The sequence below is a fragment of the Aedes albopictus genome, chromosome 1, assembly GCF_035046485.1.
Source record: "Aedes albopictus strain Foshan chromosome 1, AalbF5, whole genome shotgun sequence".
NCBI lineage: Eukaryota > Metazoa > Arthropoda > Insecta > Diptera > Culicidae > Aedes > Aedes albopictus.
In genome coordinates, this window is record NC_085136.1 from 111552706 (window position 1) to 111576639 (window position 23934).

General features: G+C 41.5%; 2 protein-coding genes across 3 annotated transcripts in view; one reads left to right on the forward strand and one right to left on the reverse strand.

The window, feature by feature from the left end:
• Positions 1–323: 323 nt before the first annotated feature.
• Positions 324–2011, forward strand: LOC109432999 (synaptobrevin homolog YKT6). The gene has a single exon (XM_062845200.1). The coding sequence runs from the start codon at positions 339–341 to the stop codon at positions 885–887; it is 549 nt and encodes a 182-aa protein (XP_062701184.1). The 5' UTR covers positions 324–338; the 3' UTR covers positions 888–2011.
• A 19836-nt stretch (positions 2012–21847) lies between these two features.
• Positions 21848–23934, reverse strand: part of LOC109432985 (modifier of mdg4) — a 47507-nt gene continuing 45420 nt past the window's right edge. The window contains exons 6-7 of one of the 2 annotated variants that reach the window (XM_019709356.3): positions 22607–22812; positions 22400–22539 (exon numbers count right to left, since the gene is read on the reverse strand). In XM_019709356.3, coding sequence (XP_019564901.2) covers positions 22534–22539; positions 22607–22812 — 212 coding nt within the window. In that variant the 3' untranslated portion in view covers positions 22400–22533. Of the gene's footprint in view, positions 22813–23934 lie in introns of both variants that reach the window. The other variant, XM_019709350.3, reaches the window with a different exon arrangement.

Consider the following 23934-nt stretch of genomic DNA (forward strand, 5'->3'; position numbering starts at 1 on the left):
TGTGCCAGTGAACTCGTGAAGATCTGTTAGTAAAAACGAATTGAGCTGATAAATTTACCTGATTTTGTAGGAATTGGCCTTTTAGCTAAACTCGAAGGTTGATATTGAACAATATGAACGAAAAGTCTGTCTTCTTGTCGTAGTTCCGATAGACTAATCCGAAACCGCAGTTTTGCATACTGTCTCTTGTGCGTTGTTTATCACAAAGCTCCCCGGTGTAGTCGTTCTCGTTCATGATTTTTCATAGCTTTATGCGTTCGATATTGTCATTTCTGAAGATGTCTGCGATGAAGATCTTATCCAATCGACCATCAATGAAGCCGGATTGATGACTTCCCATGAACTATTTTATTTCTGCAACGAATGCTATTATACAACTATCAATTTATGAAATATATTATGTTACTTCCAGCTTTGCCAGCAAAACATTGATCGAACGTACCCAGGCAGCCGCCCGTCAGTCGGTCAAGCAGGATGTCTACATGTGTCACGTCTACGTTCGGGCGGACAACCTGGGCGCGGTGCTAATCTCCGACCACGAATACCCCCATCGGGTGGCCCACACGCTGCTGACCAAAGTGCTGGACGATTTCAACGTCAAGATTGGCAGCGATCAGTGGCCCTCGGGAAGTGAATCTTCGATCAACTTCACCACACTGCCGGCCACGCTCAGTAAGTATCAGGACCCGCGGGAAGCGGATGCACTCACCAAAATGCAGGAAGATTTGGACGAAACCAAGATCATCCTGCGAAACACGATAGAAGCCGTGCTGGAACGGGGCGAAAAGCTGGACGATTTGGTGTTCAAATCCGAAGAACTTTCCATACAGAGCAAAGCGTTCTACAAAACGGCCAAAAAGACCAACTCGTGCTGTAACTTTGGGTAAATTCACGCTAGATGGGGGAAAAGACACACGCAACCGTTCACAAATAGTTCAACAACCCACCAAAAAATCGAATGCAAGAGACACGTTGCTTCTTTTTGGTTGATTTGTTGAATGTTTCTGTACACGCTCGCTCTTTTTCGTTTGCGGAAAAGGAGTGTTTCTCAAAGTTGCGCCGTATTATTCAATAGCAAAGCCTAAATTAAGCAACACATTTTACAATTAGACGCATTATGCTACTTTATTTTGTGAGAGTTGTTATGTGAAATATATAAACCATTTTTTTGAGAAACCTATAAGTTATTTTTGGTTCAGATCTAATTGATTTCACACCAACGTATTCTTATTTTAAACCAAAAACGTGAACTTTTAATCTTAACGCAAGAAATTGAAACATAATTTGTGGACATTATCTATGTCAAACTAAAAGGTCCTCTTCTCCCTAAGCATTGCTCATTGGGAAAAATAGTCGAAAAAGGTAGACAATTTTCAAAAAAATGTCGTCACAAGGCCCTGTCAGAAAACTAATAGCACATTCAAGAGATAATTTTCGTGGCAAGAAAGTTATTAATTTTGTCTACATATAAAGTGTTTCCCAATGTGCAGCGATTTAGAACTGGAAAATAACTAAATCAAAACAAAAGCAAGTGGGAGAATAAATACAAAATGAGATTAAATTGAGGTTACTAAATATTCCGTTCTCAATCCTTGCTTGGGTCTGAGCCTTTTACAATAATTGTACCACATGTTCGGGTTCGGGACTCAGAATGAATAAAATATACACTTACGTTGATGTGCATCATGCATGGCTACCGATGCGAACGCGAAATTTTTATCATTCCGCCATTTTTTGGCAGAAACCGCTTGCAGTTTTTAGCGATTTGAATTTGCATTCGTCGAATCAGATGCGAGTACTGCGAGTACATACTAGAAGGAGAACAAACGAATGACAACAACCTCGATCTTAAGAACGCATACGCTAACGATCACAAGGATAACACCTATTATACAAACATAAACTGTTGTTCACCAATATGAGCATGTTGATGGCATAAGGCTACATTTCACAGCAGAGCAGTGCTGGTCGATACAATAAAATAACATAATGAATGCCTTTTAGCCATGAATATTTCAGGTCGTGTTTTTTTTTATAGAGGTTGGTGAAATATCACTTCAAATAAAAAAAATTATGCAAAGATACTGAGCTGCTCGCAATGGATGAACGTAGAAATCAACGACAAGAAATAATCTTTCAATTAATAACTGTGGAAGTGCTCAAAGAACACTAAGTTGAAATTAGGCATGCCAATTTTCAGTGAAAACGTATTCTTTCCATTCCAGAAACGACCGTTTTGAAGCAGAGATGGAAATACTCTCATCGTGAATCAACTCGCGAGTGTAAAAGCAACAAACGGTTTACTCACGGTGCCGAGAGTATGGCTAGTTTTCACTTGATAAGTACTGTGTAAAAGGATAGGACAAGTAATGCTCACGTAAAACTTTTGCAATCAAAATTACTTAAGCGTTCGCAGTTGATAAGTAATTCGCAGCCAGAAAGCTATTTGCCAACAGATGGCACTGTCGTGCGATGCTGTCAGTCATGTTGTTGATTTTCCGTACGGAATAATATGTCGATGTATTATTCCGTGAGTAAAAGGGACATTTCTCTTTCTTTGTGTTTCTTCTTTCGCGCATGCGCGTTCACAGTGTGCATTAGTATTTAGCCGTGTCGCTCTATAATGTGTACTCCGTCGTCCCTCAGTATGGCTGCATCAGAACACAAGATTGAATTTCTTGAGGTTGAATAATTTGCCGTTACGTAGTTTAAAAATTTATAAAGACACCCCAAAACTGAATTGTTTATAAATAGTTCGACAGTTGAAAAAAAGAAATAGCATTTGAGTTTAGCTGATGAGGAGACAATGATTCTAAAAACTGTTGCATCATAATCATTTCATTTCGTCTGTTGAATGTTCTATGGTGCACTAGAACCAGGGAAGTAAAGACTGTATTCGATGAAATTTGAACACAGAAAATAATGTATAGTTTTTCATTGCGTTCACAAAATCAAATATTTTTTTGAACATGAATAATATATAATGTGTAGCTAATACCATAACAATCGCAACAAATTCAGTTTGGTATTGGCGCAGATATTGTTAATATCATAAAATAAGATTTTAGCAAATTTTTTCACCCGTTTTAAAAATTGTGTAGGCTATAATTTTGATGTAACTCGTCAAGACGTCTGGAAATTGGACTCGAAGTTCTTAACAGAGTATCAATAAACTGGAAAAAAAAATCTTAAAATCGGTTCAATACGTTTTCCTAGTATTCAAAACTCAAATCGCTTCAAGGCATATTTTAAGTACTTTTTAATCATTTTATTCCGTGTGTACTATTTTGTTTGTACAACTGTCATGACTGTTCCGATTTTTATTAACATTTGAAACTGTAAATCCATTATAAAAACTGTTCTTAGCCAAATTGCTTGAAAACTTTTCAAGTTATAACTGTTTAAATGTCACGATACAAAAAAAAACATTTTTGCTTATTGTAACTTTGTGCCACATATACGGCTATAACTTTATTACGGCTAGATCAAATTGAATGAAATTTTTGTACAATATTGCTACATGTATACTTTACATACAGAACAGATTGAAATCGGTTCAGTATTTTTGGATCTAGAGCTATAACAGTGAAGAAGTGATATTTTTTAAAACATTCGTTTGCTTAAACTTCTCAAATGGCAAAATTCTTGTTTCAACGATATCTCCACCAATATTCAACCGATTTTGATGAAATTTGTATGGTATTACCCGAATAAAAAATACAGTAGAAAAACCGAATGTTGTATTGTAACAGTACTATTTAGAACCATATTGTTACAATAAACACCACTGTAAAAATAAAAAATACAAAAACAATAAGATGTAATGTTAGACACCATACAGTGAATTGTAAATGAGATTTTTACAATATACTATACGGGTTGTTAAGTATCGTAACAATATAAAAAAATATTTTTCTCCATATATTTTTTTTTACAAAACCATACATTTTATTGTAAATGAATTGTTCGAAATACTGATACGTGGGCTTTAATATACCGTACATTGTATGGTACACGTATGGTTTCAAACAATAAAATGTACCGTAAATATATTGTTTTTAATTGTAATTTCACTACTGGTTATAAATTTAATCATGGTTTTGGAATGGTTCTCTTTTGTTATGTTGTATCGCAGACAGACGTTCTAGCTCGAACAAATTTATTCAAATTTTCTATGTAAATTTTCACTAGTGACACCTAGGCAACCGATTGCCACAGTGCAGTCGCGTGCAGTTGACAGTTTGAGAAACCACGTGCTTCCAGCCGTTTACTTACCACCCAATTCACCACCCACCGAAAAATATAATCAAAACAAAAACTGTCAAAATCATTCCTACATTTGCGTCACATTCACAAAGATTTCCCAATGCGAGTGAAGTTCATCCAAATGCAGTTTTATTCAAGCAAATCTATGTAAAATAAAAGTAATAATGTGTAAAATATTTTATAGCTTTATAGCTATAGCTTTACGTAATACACTATTCCTGGTTAAAAATTAGTCATTCACCATTTTATTAGGAAATCTTTCTGAATTCCAGGAATTCGTTCCGAGATCCCTACGAGAATTGCTCTGAGATTCCCTCAGAATTTCTGCTTGGGATTCCTCCAGAAATTCCTTCCTATATCTCTCTAGAAATTAATTCAGGATTGCTCCAGGAGTTCTTTCTGGGATACCAAAGGGAGTTCCCTCAGAGATTCTTCCAGCAATTTGTTTAGGATTTGTTCACAACTTCCAGGAGTTCTCTCTAGGATTACTCCTGTAACTCCATACGGGATTCCTTCAGAGATTCCTTCATGGAATTCTCTAGAAACTCCTTCATGGAATTCTTTAGAGATTCCTCCAGAAGATTCCTATGAAATTATTCTAGAAGTTCTTTCAGGGATTCCTTCACGACTTTTTTTAGGATTTCTCCAGAACCTTTTGGAATGTCTTCAGATTTTTATCTGGGAAGAAACTATTGAAAGAATCTCTAAAATCGCTTGTGTAGATATTCCCTACAAAACTGCTGGAAATAGTCCTTAAGAAGCTGTTGGAGGAATTTTATAAGGAACTCAAGAGCAAGTCTTGGAGTACTTCCATAAAGAATAAAAAAAACTTCTGGAGTAGGGTATTGGTTCCCTTATTAAGCATGTGGCTCCCATTTTCATCCTACGAAAAACAAAGGATTGAAGCGCTGTTTGTTTTGTTTCGTATTTTTGCATTTTTTGTTAGAAGTGAGCACCCATGAAAACAAAAAAGGACGGAATCAATCGGCACCGTAATCGCTTGTTTTCGAATAGGATGAATATGGGAGCATGAGATTACTGATGGCACACATACTCTATTTCCATGAGCAAAATTTAAGAAACTTCCAGAATGAATTCCAGAATATGTAATCTGCAAGGACTCCCAGTAAAAGTTCTTGGAGGAATCCCGGAAGGATATCCTGGATGAATTATTGGACAAATCTTAGAAGGAACTCCTGGAAAATTCTTGACTTATTTTCCAGGAGTCTGGAAGTTCTGAAGAAATTCCGGAAAGAACTTTTGAAAAATTTCCGGAAGATATCCCGGGTAAAATTTCTGGAGAGGTCCCTGATGCCACCCCTGGTGTAATCTTAGAAGAAAATCCTGGAGAAATACCAGAAGAAACTATGAGAGGAACCCATAAATTTACTCCTAGAGGAAACCTAGAAGGAGTTCCTGGAGGAATCCCGGAAGAAACTATAGAAATTACAAAAGGAATTCTTTGAGGATTCACATAAGAAACGTCCAGATAAAACCTAGAGGAATCTCAAAAAGTTGTATCTTAGAAAGAACTCCTGGAAGAATCACTGAAAGAACTCCTGGAAGAATCACTGAAAGAACTCCAGGACGAATCTAAGAATGAATTCCTGTAGAAATCCTAGAAGGAACTCTTGAAATGATCCCGGAAGGAATTCCTGTGGGAATCTCCGAATAAATATCTGAGTGAACCCCGGATAAAAAATACTAAAGAAATCCCGGATGAAATTATTGTAGAATAGTTCGAAAAAACTCCTGGTAGAATCTTAGAAAACACCTCTGGAGAAAACCCTGAAGGAACTCCTAGAAGATCCCAAAAAAAACAAAATAAATAAATAAATCCTGAATTAGAAGGAACTCACGGAGGGATTTTTTGTAGAACTTCTAATGAAAATCTCAGAGACATTTTATGAGAATCCCCTGCGAACTTCTGGTGGATTTTTCGGTGGAACATCTGGAAGAATTTCAAGAGGACTTTCTGCGAAACTCCAAAGAAAAACCTTCGTACGGAATGCCAAAAGATTCATCACAAAGAATCTTTCGTGGATCTTCATTAAATTCTCCGTGAAGCTTTGTCCTACCTCGTATTTCGTCTAAAACTCCACAAGGTAACCGTCAGAGTCCCAGCAGAATTCCTCCCACCGTAGTCCGAACTCCAATATTGCAGAATTTATAATTAGTATTCAACCATAGTTCTCGCTGTAATACCATTAAAAGCTCCCTTAGAATCCCAGCGCAATGTCTCTCATTAGCATTTCCCTTGGAACTCCGTTGAAATCTCACAATCTGGATTTTCCCCATACGCGCGCACAAATTAAATTTTAATTTCAATCATACTTCCTGAGGAAACGAACGAAATTTCTCTAAGTCCAAATCGTAAACAACAAGGCCACGAAACGCCACACGAACAACGAACAATTCAGTAACAAATTTTGAAAACGACGTATAATCAATGGTGTAGCATTGATTATACGACGTTTTCAAAATTTGTTACTGAATTTATCTAGCAACCGCCGTATGCAGTGCCCTAATCTTCACATCCTTCTTACAGCATCGTTTCGTAAAAAATGCTGTCGGTTAAACAAATGTCAAAATTACTTACGGAAAAAGGAGGAATTTTACTTGAGCGCTCTACTTGGGAACTGGAAACTTACCATTGCCGTGTGTGAGTTTATTCGCACCCGTTTGCTTCACGAGTATAAAGCAAAACAAAAACAAAAACACTCATGAATTTTTATTCGCGAAGATCAAGTGGAGATGCGGGAATTGCATTTTAGTGCGATTTTAATAGCAAAACAAGTAATTATCCATCAGATAGTAGTGTTTTGTGCTTTATTGTTCCTTAAAAGTTAATATGTCGGCCGTGTAAATTCGTTTTTTCACAAAATTGAAAAATGTTCAGAGCTGCTTCGCGAATCAATCACGAGTGCGACCAGCTTCGTTAGCTCGCGAGTGAAGGAAGTGCGAATATATTCTGGCTTCTGTTGTTCACGAGTAGGATAGCTTTGCGTTTGTGTCTACTCAGCTGCATTCCTCACTGTTTTCCATCACTGTTTTGAAGCAAGAAGTGTCCCAATGGCCAACACAAACGGGACTTGTCCGAAACACACAAGCTAAGTACAACAATGAGGCACTCAACTCTTTCTACTTCTTTGCTAATAGATAATACAATATGCATACTTCAATATTAGTTATTTGTTTGTTTGCGCGTTTATTTATGACACTATTGGAGCATTTCGTGTCGCCGCGGAATAGTTTACAATATATTTTTTTTTAATTTTTCAATTCACTTTCAAGTTTCTAACACTGTTCTTATAATTATGTATGTAAACTTGTATCTTAATTGTGTTCATTATAATTATAATAATAATAATTATTAACCCTTCCGTTACCAACCCCCCCCCCCCCCCCCTCACGAGAGTGCGAAAAATACTCTTTTCGTTATAACTTTTTTGTTTTTAATATTTTTCGACCAAATTTTGACACAATAAGCGGATATCCTTCTAATTTAAGGATTTGCTAGGGATTGTTGGAATGTCCACCTGGTTCCGGAGTTATTCCGGAATCAAAATGGGTCATTCGATTTGGCCATTTTGGAAAAAGTAAATTTTCGATATGAGAGCCGTTCAGTTTTCAGACCTAAGTGCACTAGAATGATATAAAAATTTGTCTAGAAGTCCATTCCGGTCAATACGTGCATTAGAACCCATTTTACGGATGTTCCGGGGAACCGGTTCCGGGGTCCATTTTTGAATATGTTTCAATAAAGGGCGAACACGATAAAATAGCCACACAGAAAATATTGTATAACTTTTGATTGCGTTCGCCAAAAAAGCTAATTTTTTTACCATGAATAGTATATTATGTGTAGCTAATACCATAAAATTTTCATTTAAATCGGTTGAGTATTGGCGGAGATATCGTTGAAACAAGGAAATTGCCTCTTGAGAATCTTGTACAAACAAACATTTTGGAAAATATCACTTTTTTTGCCGTTTCAACGCTGGCGCCAAAAATACTGAACCGATTTCAATGAAAATTTTTTTGTACGTAAAGTATGTTTGAAGAAGTAGTTTGTCAAAATTTCATTCAATTTGATCATACCGTTAAAAAGTTGTAGCCATAGGGTAACGGTTGAATTTTGGACCCCTAGAGAACATTAGTTTGAATTTAAGTCAAAATTAAATCGATTCAGTGGGTATTTACACATAATGATGATGTTAGTATGTTTGTAGAAGCCTCCGCTGTTCGTTAAAAATACCCACAAGGTAATTTCTGGCTGAAAAATTGATGAAAATAACTGATTTTTGAATCATCAGTTTTCTCTGTTTTGGACACCCCAATATATTTTGGACCCTCCTCAGTATATATTTTGGACACCCGATGTTTAAACTTGGTTGAAACTATTTTGGAAGAATTTGTCGCTTGAATATGCTGGAACACATCTTAATTACTTGAATGACAAAGGCAGATTAGACGAACTTTGCGAATTAAATGCGCTAGAATGGTAAACGTTTTTGTTTACATCTGCAAGTTTCCTCAGCACCGCAATCTCTTTTTGTAAACATGATGCGACACTCGCACGGATGACGAGATTGGCAAAAATTAATTTCAAGGCAAATAAGGATATTTCCAGTGAGGAAATGGTTGCTGCCCGTGCAGAGCAATCTTATTTAGCGAATGATTCTAAAAATATTCGTCATCTCATCATTAAACCTGTGGAAGTTGTGATAATATGACCCAGGGGGTCCAAAATATATGGGGGTCCAAATTATATTGGTTACCCTATATGTCGCACTATGGGGCTGTCCATAAACCATGTGGTAATTTTTTTGGGACTTTTTAAGCCCCCCCCCCCCCCCACGTGGTCATTAGTCCATACAAATTTTTTTATTTATCCATACAAAATAGTCATTGACCGAACCCCCCCCCCCCCTGTAGTTGTCGGCTTAGAATAGCACTACGGACCACCTGTTCCGGTTGAAAAACAACAAAGCCGCTGGAGCAGATCAACTACCAAGCGAGCTTCTAAAATACGGTGGAGAAGCACTGGTGAGAGCACTACACTGGGTCATTACCAAGATTTGGGAGAAGGAAGTTATACCGGAGGAATGGATGGAAGGTATCGTGTGTCCCATCTACAAAAAGGGCGACAAGTTGGATTGCGGGAACTACCGCGCGATCACACTACTGAGCGCTGCCTACAAGATACTCTCTCAAATTTTATGCCGCCGTCTATCACCGATTGCAAGAGAGTTCGTGGGGCAATATCAGGCTGGATTTATAGGTGAACGCGCTACAACGGACCAGATGTTCGCCATCCGCCAGGTGTTGCAGAAATGCCGCGAATACAACGTGCCCACACATCACTTGTTCATCGATTTCAAATCGGCGTATGATACAATCGATCGAAAACAGCTATGGCAGATTATGCACGAATACGGATTCCCGGAAAAACTGATACGGTTGATCAAGGCGACGATGGATCGAGTGATGTGCGTAGTTCGAGTATCAGGGACACTCTCGAGTCCCTTCGAATCTCGCAGAGGGTTACGGCAAGGTGATGGTCTTTCGTGCTTGCTGTTCAACATTGCTTTGGAGGGTGTAATAAGAAGAGCGGGGATAAACACGAGTGGGACGATTTTCACGAAGTCCGTTCAGCTGCTTGGTTTCGCCGATGATATTGATATTATTGCTCGTAAATTTGAGACGATGGCGGAAACGTACATCCGACTAAAGAGTGAAGCCAGGCGAATCGGATTAGTCATTAATGTGTCGAAGACAAAGTACATGATGGCAAAGGGCTCCAGGGAGGAATCACCGCGCCCGCCACCCCGAATTCATATCGACGGTGATGAAATCGAGGCGGTTGAAGAATTCGTGTACTTGGGCTCACTGGTGACCGCCGACAACGACACCAGCAGAGAAATTCAGAGGCGCATTGTGGCAGGAAATCGTTCGTACTTTGGACTCCGCAGAACTCTACGATCGAATAAAGTTCGCCGTAACACGAAGTTAACCATCTACAAAACGCTGATTAGACCGGTCGTCCTCTATGGGCACGAAACATGGACCCTACGTGCAGAGGACCAACGCGCTCTTGGAGTTTTCGAACGGAAGGTGTTGCGTACCATCTACGGCGGAGTGCAGATGGAAGACGGGACTTGGAGAAGGCGAATGAACCACGAGCTGCATCAGCTGCTGAGAGAACCAACCATCGTCCATACCGCGAAAATCGGGAGGCTACGGTAGGCGGGTCACGTCATCAGGATGTCGGATAGCAACCCGACTAAAATGGTTCTCGAGAGTCATCCGACCGGTACAAGAAGACGTGGAGCGCAGCGAGCTAGGTGGATCGACCAAGTGGAGCACGATCTGCGGTTCTGCGGACCCTACGCAGAACGCGGAACTGGAGACAAACAGCCATGGACCGAGTGGAGTGGAGGCGGCTACTATGTACAGCAGAGGCCACCCCGGCCTTAGCCTGACCGGTACCGGTACCGGTACCACCTGTTCCGGGGGTAAAAGTCCTCCAAACAGGTAACCCCAATCCAAGGTGTCAGGCGATCCGTGCTGAGGGATGAATGGTTGAGGGGGTTTAAAATATGCTCGATCTTTAACGGAGCCCGTAGCGTGGGTAAGATCACCTTTTTGGGTTGCGTTGCGGCGAAAGATCTACCAAACCGAACCCTAGTCCTAACTGCTTCCAGCTAGTGGAGCAGCACAATTGAGTAATCAAAGGAAAACACTTTGGTCCTTATTACATTTCACACCTTGTTGAAAGTGATAGGTCTCGGTTTTAGGTGTGCCGAGATGGATCTTGAAACAAGGATAAATGGGTTAGTATTCCTAATCTTTTATTTGGTGTTCACTGGTTTGAAACAGAAAGGACTAGGGTTCCGATGCATGGTCAATATCGGTATCATTTCTTGACGTTCTCGTTAAGGGATTCGATTTTGACTGAAAAAGGAGCGTGTTAAAAGCGGATCCTATCAATCAGAATCCTTCCTTGCGATTATGTTGAAAATGACTACTGTAACAAAACCGAATACTTTATAACTTCTCAATGGTGATAAAGTAATACGACATGCACTATACAAAGGACACGGGGTATACCACAATAGATCAAAATATTGGTCGCAGTGGTTATGTCCCGTACAGAGAAAAAAAAACCCCCCCACCCCCCTCATGACCACGTGGTTTATTGACAGCCCCTATGTCACAATAAGCAGATGTGGTTTTTGGTATAGTGAAATTCAAACTGCTCTTACTTTGAAAGTACTCAACAAAAATGGCTGAAATTTTCACTGTAAACACTTTAACACAACAATTTTACACTGTCAAAGTTTTATAAAAATCGGGACAGTGTTACCAGTTCTACAGTCAAAATAGTGCACGCGGAACTAAAAATGGTCAAAAAGTACCTAAAATTTACTTTGAAGCGATTTGAGCTTTGGATATTTACTAGAAAAAGTACTGAACCGATTTCGATCAAATTTTTGCCACTTAATTGATACTATGTTAAGAATATCGAGTGAAAATTTCAAACGTTTTGATGAGGTAACAAAAAAGTTATAGCCTAAGCAATTTTTTGAAATGGATGTACAAATTTTCTAAAATCTCATTTTATGATATCGACAATATATGCGCCAATACTCAACCGATTTTAACCCTAAAAGGGATACCTTCATGGCCTCAGTATCGTCACCTCGCTGAGTGTGTTCCATCAAAGACGAGCTCTGAAAGGCGCCTGGGGTCCAATGGACCCCAGGTATCCCTTTTAGGGTTAATGAAAATTCTATGGTATTAGCTACACATAATATACTATTCATGGTCAAAAAATTAGCAATTTTGACAAACGCAATCAAAAGTTATACAATATTTTCTGTGTGGCAATTTTAACGTGTTCGCCCTTTACAATCATGCGACACCTCAAACTTCGTGGTTTTTCAAGATGCATCATTCTGTGCTGTTTTGGCGTTGTCTGAAATACTGTTGGCCATTTTGGAACCGGTATTCGGATTTCCCGGGAATCGGTTCCGGTGGTTCCGGAATCCAATTTTCGAAAATAAACAAACATGACATATCAAACTTCATGATTTTTAAAAATTATGGCATTTTATCATAATGATTGGCAAGGATACATTTGGCTATTATGGAATCGGTATACAGATTTTCCGGAATTCAATTCCGGGGCCAAGTTTTGAAAATGATAATTAGCAATTACAGGCGCGTTTTCGGTCATCGGATTACTTATAAAACAACGGTTTTAATTATAGCCGACGTTTCGAGCGTTTATTCACTCATCTTCAGGGCAAACTACAATTTACATACAAAGTTTGAGTAGTCAAGTCATTTCTTACATAAAACATAAAATTACTCACATTAAAGGTTGTTTTTAGGTCAAGTGGGTTTGAACATGGACAATTTGAACGGCTGACAACATTACACTGAAATTATAATCACACATATAAATTTCGGACCTAATGACTTGATTTATTTTTAATGAACAAAACTTTGAACGGAGCACAAATTTACACAGCTTTTACCTAGGCACATCTAAACAGATTTGAATCAAAATGACTGTGAGTGGAGACGTCAGAACGAAACGATGGAATAGAAAAGATATTAACAGAAACAGAGCATCACAGCAGTAACCCGATGACCGAAAACGCGCCTGTAATTGCTAATTACCATCCAAACGGTCGTTATTCCATCAATGTTTTGAAAATGGTTCAATACCGTCATGCGGCATCTCAAACATCGTGATTTTCAAAATACATCATTCTGGGCTAATATTGCGTTATCTGAAAGACCGTTGGCCATTTTAGGACCGGTATTCGGATTTCCCGGGAATCGGTTCCGGTGGTTCCAGGGTCAATTTTTCGAAGATGAACACCACGAATTCCTCCGGAAGTTCTTCCAGGAATTCCTTTGGAAATTCCTCTAGGAATTCCTTTGGAAATTCCTCTAGGAATTCCAGGGAGGGTGCAGGCACGTCAAACTCGAACAAACTACGCCTACCTACCATGCATCGAGCGGGCCTTCCCAAATAACACAATGCGATTCCGCGGGCCATCCCCATCGGCAAAATAAACCGATTTCCAAGCAGGATTCGACCAGGCTTCTGGTCGCGTTGCCAGTCACACTTACACACTCGCAAAAGATGAGCAGTAGGCCTACCTTGCCGCTTGCGGGTCCCCTGAGGAATTCCTTTGGAAATTCCTCTAGGAATTCCTTTGGAAATTCCTCTAGGAATTTCTTTGGAAATTCCTCTAGGAATTCCTTTGGAAATTCCTTTAGGAATTCCTTTGGAAATTCCTTTAGGAATTCCTTTGGAAATTCCTCTAGGAATTTCTTCGGAAATTCCTCCAGGAATTCCATCAGGAATTCCTACGGCAGTTCTTCCAGGAATTCCTCTGGAATTTCCTCTAGAAATTCCTCCGGAAATTTCTCTAAGAATTCCTCCGGAAATTCCTCCAGGAATACCTCCGGAAATTCCTCCAGGAATTGCTTCGGAAATTCCTCCACGAATTCCTCCGGAAAATCCTCCAGGAATTCCTACGGAAGCTCTTCCAGGAATTCCTCCGGAAATTCCTCCAGGAATTCCTCCGGAAATTCCTCCAGGAATTCCTCTGGAAGTTCCTCCAGAAATTCCTTTGAAAGTTCCTCCCAGGCGTTCCTCCCGGAAACTATTGGTGGAACTCCCTGGAAGAATTCTTGGGGGAACACCCGGAGGGACTCCTTCAACTGTTCCTTGAAGAACTTCTGGAGGAGCTCTTGAGGCAATTCCAGGAGAAACTCAGGCATGAATTTCCAGGGAGAATTCCTGGAGAAATTCTCGGAGGAATTTTCGAAGGAACTCCTGGAGGAAATGTTGGAGGAATTCCCGGAATATTTTTTGAAGGAACTCTCGGAGATTCCCGTAAAAACTCCTGGAGGAAAATTTAGAGGAATTTCCGGAGGAACTCCTGCAGGAACTTTCGGTCGGAGGAGTTTCTAGAGGAACTTCCTGGGAAAATTCCTAGAGGAACCCCTGGAAGGATTCCTGAAGGAAGTTCTGAAGGAACTCCCTGAGGAATGCTCGGTAGTACTCCCAGAGGAACTTACTGGGAGGATTCCTGAAGAAATTTCTCAATGAACTATAGGAGGAATTTTCGAAAGAACTCCTGGCGGATAATTTTAAGGAAATTCCTGGAGGAATCCTTGGAAAATTTCCCGAAGGAAGTCTCGGAGGAATTCTCATAACTCATAAACTCATAAAAACTTCAGGGGGAACTTCCTGGAGAAATTCTTGGAGGAACTTTCGGAGGAATTCACGGAGGTGCCTCTGAAGGAATCTTTGGTGGAATTTTGGAGATATTCTTTAGGTGATACCTGTTTGAATTTTCGGAAGACACTTCTGGAGGAACCTCCGGAGTTTGCGGAGGTAACTTGTGCAAGAGCGTTCGGAAGCATTTTACGCGAAATCACCCGAAACGAGTTTTTGGAAAATGCTCTGTAATTAATTTCTGGAGGAACACTTACAATATCCAGGAAGCATGTCTAAAAGGAATTCTTGGATGAATCCCCGGAATCAAATCTCCATAAGAAACTCCTGGAGGAATCCCTTAAAGGAATTCCTGTGACATTTTTCGGAGGAAACTCCTAGGGGAATCCTCGGAATGAGTTTTTGGTAACCTCGCTGGATTGAATAAACTGGAAGAACATCCTTCAAGAGGAATCTCCTGGATGAATTCCGGAGAGAATTCTTTGGAGAGGTTGCGGAATTCCATGAGGAATCTCCGGAAGGCATTCCTGGATGCATTCTCAGAATAAATACCCAACAGTGGCAGTTTCTGGTTAAAAGCATAAATATACGAATGGCAATCAATGGTTTCGCTCGTGGTCGCATGATTGCGTTTAGTCATCTTCGAAAAATTGACCCCGGAACCACCGGAACCGATTCCCGGGAAATCCGAAAATGGCCAACAGTATTTCATATAACGCAATATTAGCCTAGAATTGGATTCCCGAGAAATCCGAATACCGGTTCCAAAATGGCCAACTGTATTTCAGACAACGCCAAAACAGCACAGAATGATGTATCTTGAAAAACCACGAAGGTTAAGGTGTCGCAAACGGGTTCCAAGGCACGTAGTGACCGAAATGGACTTCTAGACAAATTATTCTATCATTTTAGTGCACTTAGGTCTGAAAACTGAACGGCTCTCATCCCTAGCAAATCTTTAAACTAGAAGGATATCCGCTTATTGTGTCAAAATTTGGTCGAAAAATATTGAAAAACAAAAAAGTTATGACAAAATGAGTATTTTTCGCACTCTCGTTAGGGGGGGTTGGTAACGGAAGGGTTAATAGTAGTCTGAAAATCCAAGTCTAGTGATTTTTTTCCCAAGGAATAGAAAGAGTTGGTGTCATAATCAATACAATACTTGAAACTGAAAACTCCTTATTCCCCCCTATGGGTTATAGGGAGGGGCGGGGCATTCGAGCCAACTCATCAGTGGAGAGTGGAAAGGACTTGCTATGCTAATCGGTTTAGCATAGGGCAGATATAAGTCTACTGGTAGACGTATCGCCCAGCCATACAACGCAGATTGGCCACGGCCCGTTGGGCGTTGATTAAAACAGAATAACGGAATAACAGAATTGTGTTGGCTTGGTGCATTTTTATTGTCAAAATTCAACCTATCTGTAACTTTTGAATCAATAGTTATTATCGAACTTTTTCAAAAGCTTTTAAAAATTGAAATGTTTTGTACCTAGTTCGTCACAGAAAAATGAAAACAATCGGTTGAGAAATAACTGAGATGTGGCTTGGTGCATTTTTACTGTCCGATACTGTATGTAATAGGGCACTGCATTGTTTTGATTTTGTATGGGATTTTGACGTTTCTTGGCCTTGTTGTTTACTAAATTTCTGTAAGAGTAAAAGAGAAGGAGAGAATTTTATGCAGTTCCCTATTGAGGCAAGCATACGCATACCGTCTACCCCCGTTAGTTTGACCTCATCTAATTTGAACACTTTTTAATTTGACCCCCTCTAATCTGCACATCGTTCAAACTAAAAATGGATCAAACGTCATTCTACTCATGGAACGAGGTGAAACGGAACGCAGAATCAAAACAAAACAGCAAAAAGAGTTACCATCAGTGTGTTTTTCGGCGCCCACAGAGTTACTAGAAGTTCAAATTAAAAATGTACCCCGTTGGTTTGCATGAGGTGTCGGGGATAGACCAAGGAATTGGCATCCCTATCCCACCAATGCAATGTTTTCGTAGCCAGCATAACAGCGGCTCAAGCGTAGGGCTCAAGCTGACAACCAATCTTTCAACACAGCAGCATAATTTTAATGCGGGGTAAGAAAACAAGAAGACCATAACAGTCCCCTGGGGTAGACGGTATACGCGTATGAGCCTCTGTACGAATTTGCCCTGTCCTGCTCACTCCCACAGAAAATTTGAAAACACCGCGCACAGTAAAAGTCACATTTGACTTTTACTGTGCGAACTGTTTTCAAATTTTCTGTGGGAGTGAGCAGTACGCCAGATTCGTGCAGAGGCTCATACGCAATAAATATATAGGGTGGGGCGGCGCAAGATGGGTCGCGGGGCAAGATGGGTCAGTGCCATCTTCGGGCGCATTACTTATGTTTTGATTATGTTAATAATTTTGTTAGATGACCAGCATGAATATACAAAAGTTTAGGGCATTGATTGAAGAATTATTCGCTCTCATTGGAAATAAAAAAAAAATAGTTTTTAGCCATTTTTCTTATGCGATACATTCCATATAATCTCTATATAAACGGCAGCGGGGCAAGATGGGTCACCTCCAATTTTGAACGTATTTTTGGAGCATTCAAAAGATAATTATTTTTTATTACAAGACTATAGTTATATATAGATATATCTCATAAATGACTTCAATCAAGCGGAATGAACGCTCAAAATTATAACAAAAAATAATGATATGATAATTTTTTAGTGAAAACATCGATTTTCAAGTCGCCTTAGGACCACTCAAATCGTAAAGTTTTTTATATTCCAAATAAATTTATAAAATGTTTACTAGTAGCTCTTGTTTACTCAGTATGGATATGGAGCATATATGAATGCGGAACAAATCTTATATTTTGACGTTTTTCGTTGAGAAAATGTGAATTACTTAAAAGGTGACCCATCTTGCCCCGCACTTTTTTCACGGCGCAAAATCGATCACTTTTTAAAACTGCTTGTTAAACATCATATTTTGCATTTAATGAACTTTTTATCGACTTTTAGCATAGCTAACTAGTGTATTAAAGAGTAGCGGACGAATACAAACCAATACGATTTGTATTTACAAAGTTACGGTGATCCATCCTTAGGTGACCCATCTTGCCCCGCCCCACCCTATTACAGTACATTTTCTACATTACATCCGCAATACAAAAACTGTATGCCAATGAACTAAAGGGACCTTTCTTTCCTTCCGTTTTTCTCAAAGTGATTTTCTCAAAGAAGTGGGTGCATCAAAAAGAGCATTATCTCGGAGAGTCACCGTTGTTTGCTTTCCTCGTTTTTTGAAGGCACCGACGTTGTCGCCAGCAAAAATCAATAATCTGTCTAGACAGATGTCAGACAATGGTGAAGCTGTACGCTATCAGTGTCTTCTCTAGGACACCCACTGGAGTTCGTTTGTTGTCGTCATCCTACGATTGGCAGAGTTTTCAAAACGAGCTAATGAGCTCTGTTCAGATATTCATCAGATAAGTATAGTTCAGACTGTAAACTGAATAATATACGTTATTCAAAGTAAATACTGCAGTGAAAAACGATTCGAAGTTAGTAAGAAGGTGATGAGTATGATTGCAATAATTTAAAGAACATTTGGATAAGACAGCAAAGTATGAACTAATCATATTAATCGCTTTTAGTTCCGCCAGTGAAACACTAGCCAATCGTACTCAGCCAGTCAATCGGTCCAACAGAACGTCTACGTCTGCCACGTGTACGTCCATTCCGATAGTCTAGTCGTGGTGCTAATATCGGACCACGACTATCCATATCTAGAGGGACATGTACTGTTGACAAACGTGTTGAATGAAATAAATAGCAAAATGGATAAAGGTCTCGGCTCGTTGAATAAATCGCTGGAAATCGACGCCAAATTACAGTCGACAATGCTTGATGAGTCCCAGAATCCTCGGAAAGTGGCCGTATCAGCTGAAATACGGGAAGACCTAGACGAAACGAAGATCGTCTTTCGGAATAGGATAGAACATGTACTGCAACGGGACGATCAGCTGTGTGAAATAGAACACAAAACCGAAAGGTTGTCAGAAAACTGCAAACCGTTTCGAACACCGCATGTCAATTGGCGGTGTAATATTGGATAAATTGATGTTAAAAGGAACAAGATAAATTAAATTGCTTTTTGATCATATTATTGAACTTTGATTTCGGATCAGCCTAATATGTTTCGCCGGACAAACATTTTATCTGCAGGATTCCACCGAAATCCTTCTTTGCAACCTCTTAGGTATGCCCGTCAATACTAGAATTACTTCCTTAGCAAATTTTGGTCAATCCGGCCGCCAATTTGTGTGCTTTGTGGACAAAATGGGCATTATCGCCAGTACATTTGGTACTATGGCAGAGCTTTACACTCATCTGAGACGTGAAGCAGCAATAGGCGAGACTGTTGCAAACAGCGTCTGTTCTGGCATCCAGAGGCTGAGTCACGCGACGAAATAAGGACTACGATTGGAAACTTGGAACATGGAATTGCAAGTCACTAGGTTTCGAAGGATGTGACAGGATAATTTACGACGAACTACATCCCCGCAACTTCGATATCGTGGCGTTGCAGGAACTTTGTTGGACTGGACAGAAAGTGTGGAAAAGCGGGCATCGAGTGGCTATCTTCTACTAAAGCTGTGGCACCATCAATGAACTGGGAACAGGATTTATAGTGTTGGGCAAGATGCTGCAACGTGTGATCGGGTGGCAGCCGATCAACGCAAGGATGTGCATGTTGAGAGTTAAGGGCCGTTTCTTCAACTACAGCATCATTAACGTCCACTGCCCACACGAAGGGAGACCTGATGCCGAAAAAGAAGCATTCTACGCGCAGTTAAGGCAAACATACGATGGTTGCTCGCCGCGTGACGTGAAAATCGTCGGCGACATGAATGCGCAGGTAGGAAGGGAGGAAATGTACAGACCGGCAATCGGGCGAAACAGCCTGCACGCCGTATCGAACGGCCAGCGATGCGTAAACTTTGCAGCCTCCCGTGGTATGGTAGTCCGAAGCACCTTCTTCCCCCGCAAAGATATCCACAAAGCCACCTGGAGATCACCCGACTATCAAACAGAAAACCAAATCGACCACGTTCTAATCGACGGTAAATTCTTCTCAGATATAACCAACGTCCGCACATACCGCAGTGCGAATATAGATTCTGATCACTACTTAGTAGCTGTATACATATATGCATGTGCTCAAAACTTTCGACAGTTATCACCACGCGTCGAAGTCGAACGCCGCGACTCAACATCGAGCAGCTGCGTAACGTAGAAGTGGCTCAAGACTACGCGCAGCAGTTAGCAGTGGCCCTACCAACGGAAGAGCAGCTTGGCGCAGCTACACTTGAAGATGGCTGGAGGGACATCCGATCCGCCATAGGTAGTACCTCGGCTACAGCACTAGGCTTCGCGACTCCGAATCACAGAAACGACTGGTACGACGGCGAATGTGAACAGTTGAAAAACGAGAAGAATGCAGCATGGGCGAGAATGCTGCAACACCGTACGAGAGCGAATGAGGCACGTTACAAACAGGCGCGGAACAGGCAGAACTCAGTCTTCCGGATGAAGAAGCGCCAGCAGGAAGAACGAGATCGCGAAGCGATGGAAGAGCTGTACCGCGCTAAGGACACACGAAAGTTCTACGAGAAGCTGAACCGCTCGCGCAGAGGCTTTGTGACACAAGCCGACATGTGCCGAGATGATCACGGGAATATTCTCACGAGCGAGCGTGAGGTGGTCGAGAGGTGGCGGCAGCATTACGATGAGCACCTCAATGTCGACGTTGCAAGTACCGAAGGTGGCGTGCACAGATCTAGGAGTATGTGCACAGGACGAAAAACTTCCGGCCCCTGATCTCCAAGAGATTGAGGAGGAGGTTGGCCGGTTGAAAAACAACAAAGCCGCTGGAACAGATCAACTACCAAGCGAGCTTCTAAAATACGGTGGAAAAGCACTGGCGAGAGCACTACACTGGGTCATTACCAAGATTTGGGAGAAGAAAGTATTACCGGAGGAATGGATGAAAGGTATCGTGTGTCCCATCTACAAAAAGGGCGACAAGTTGGATTGCGTGAACTATCGCGCGATCACACTACTGAGCGCCGCCTACAAGATACTCTCTCAAATCGTCTATCACCGATTGCAAGACAGTTCGTGGGGCAATATCAGGCTGGATTTATGGGTGAACGCGGTACAACGGACCAGATGTTCGCCATCCGCCAGGTGTTGCAGAAATGCCGCGAATACAACGTGCCCACACATCACTTGTTCATCGATTTCAAATCGGCGTATGATACAATCGATCGAAAACAGCTATGGCAGATTATGCACGAATACGGATTCCCGGATAAACTGATACGATTGATTAAGGCAACGATGGATCGAGTGATGTGCGTAGTTCGAGTATCAGGGACACTCTCGAGTCCCTTCGAATCTCGCAGAGGGTTACGGCAAGGTGATGTTTTTTCGTGCTTGCTGTTCAACATTGCGTTAGAAGGTGTAACAATGAGAGCGGGGATAAACACGAGGAGGATATTATTGCTCGTAAATTTGAGACGATGGCGGAAACGTACATCCGACTAAAGAATGAAGCTAGGCGAATCGGATTAGTCAATTATGTGTCGAAGACAAAGTACATGATGGCAAAGAGCTCCAGGGAGGAATCACCGCGCCCGCCATCCCGAATTTATATGGAAGGTGATGAAATCGAGGCGGTTGAAGAATTCGTGTACTTGGGCTCACTGGTGACCGCCGACAACGACACCAGCAGAGCAATTCAGAGGCGCATTGTGGCAGGAAATCGTGCTTACTTTGGACTCCACAGAACTATACGATCAAATAAAGTTCGCCGTAACACGAAGTTAACTATCTACAAAACGCTGATTAGACCGGTCGTCCTCTATGGGCACGAATCATGGACCCTACGTGCAGAGGACCAACGCGCTCTTGGAGTTTTCGAACGGAAGATGTTGCGTACCATCTACAGCGGAGTGCAGATGGAAGACGGGACTTGGAGAAGAAGAATACCACGAGCTGCATCAGTTGCTGAGAGAACCAACTATAGTCCACACCGCGAACATCGGGAGGCTACAATGGGTGGGTCGATCAAGAGGAGGGCGATTTTTGCAGACCCTCCGCAGAGTGCAGAACTGGAGACACACAACTATGGAGAGTGGAGACGACACCTACGTACAACAGAGGACACTCAGGCCTTAGTCTGACCGGTAAGGTAAGTTGTAGAGCAAAAGTCGACTTCAGGGACATAATCTTTCCAAATGAAAGTACAACCAAACACACTTATCAAAAGGTTTCTTATTCACAAGCATTTTACTACAGTCATCAACTTAAAAATATCTGATTTGTATTTTGAGAAACGTTTCCTATCCGGCGCACGAAGAATAGTTTCCCCAAGTCGCCTCACTACTAACTCTTATTACGTGCTATGTATGTAGTTCTGCAATATGCAATATTCCTAGGGGACCACACATAGACTTGGATTCATTCACAATTTAAACTTACCGTTTTTTTTCTTGATCAAATTTCTGGGAATTGAATGGTCAAACGATTTGCAGCAAAGCAAATCTATTTTTTGATGATGATCTTGTCTTCCTAAATTTCTTCCCCAGAAATATTATATCATAGCGATCAATTGGGCTTATTTACAAACCACGCGGGAATACCAGATTGGGAGGCCGCGTTTGAGTTGTTTGCGTACTTTTTTTTACGAACTAGTTGTCTTAGCTGGTTTCTTATCATTCGGAGTTTGTTGTTTCTTTTCCGGTGACTTGCCGGCCGCAGTAGCAGCAGTAGCAGCCAGTGCCACCGGGTTGACCTTTCCTCATGTGGTGGCGCCACCGCGGGCCGATATTTGAATGGTCTTCCGGGTGATATTCGTCGGCGTAACCGTGGTCTGGCCCAGCTTGCGAACCGTAACTGTCTGAGTCGTCGTCGTTGTACCGCCCTCCGTCACGGTGGTGATTATGGCTGTGGTGGGTTTAGAAGCAGGTGTACTATCGGATTCGAGTTCCGTCTTAACCGGGAGAACCATTACCTTGTCACGATGATACTTGCTCTTGTGCGTCGAGAGGGACCACTTGGTCTTGAAGACCGCGTTGCACATCACGCAGCTGTAGGACACCTTGTGGTCGCTGTGTTTGGCCAGCTTGTGCCGCTTCATGGCGTTCATCGAGCAGAACTGCCGGAGGCACTCGGAACAGGTGTGCAGCTGCTTGCCGGTGGTGTCCGATACGTTTGAGACTGGAATTATAAGGAAGGAAAGTGAAGTTAAATTGACTGGTTCGGTACCTTAAGTCGATTAGTATTATTTCAGTTGGTTGAAAATTGAAGACCGTATAACTATATAACTAAGGACCGGTCGTCCTCTATGGGCACGAAACATGGACCCTACGTGCAGAGGACCAATGCGCCCTTGGAGTTTTCGAACGGAAGGTGTTGCGTACCATCTACGGCGGAGTGCAGAAGGAAGACGGGACTTGGAGAAGGCGAATGAACCACGAGCTGCATCAGCTGCTGAGAGAACCAACCATCGTCCATACCGTGAAAATCGAAAGGCTACGGTCACGTCACGGGTCACGTCATCAGGATGTCGGATAGCAACCCGACTAAAATGGTTCTCGAAAGCCATCCGACCGGTACAAGAAGACGTGGAGCGCAACGAGCTAGGTGGGTCGACCATGCGGAGGACGATCTGCGGACCCCACGCAGAGTGCGGAACTGGAGACAAACAGCCATGGACCGAGTGGAATGGAGGCGGCTACTATGTACAGCAGAGGCCACCCCGGCCTTAGCCTGATCGGTAAGGAAAGTATAACTATAATAACTATTCGATCAGTTTCCTAAATTGATCATGTGCCCTACCCTTGAAGACTTCAAGACAAATTCTTTTTTATGACAATCGTTAAGATACAGTCATTTTTAGGCTCTATAATAACGGTTGTCCTAAAATCATCCCTTTCCTTCCACAATAACCGTAAGGAAGTTCTCGAACTATGCACATTGAGAAAGGTTAGCTAGTCTCAAACCCAATTCACTGCTTCTCTGTGCATTTGTTCCCCAATGGAGCATCGACTTTTAGTATGAAACAACGGACAAGTATTGGAACAATGACGGGCCCGGTGCTCTAGTGGCTACCGCTTCTGATTCGTATGCAGTAGGTCCTGGGTTCAATCCCTGGCCCGTCCCTTTCCTCCTTCTTTGTATCTTTCTATCTATTTTTTTCTCTCTTCTCTACATATATAACTCATGTATATTCATATGTTCATAGCCATCGCTAGAACCGGAAACGATTTGAAAAAGTCGTTTCCCTTCCTTCCAATTTTCACAGCACAGTGTAAATAACGCCTGCAAGTTATGCAACCA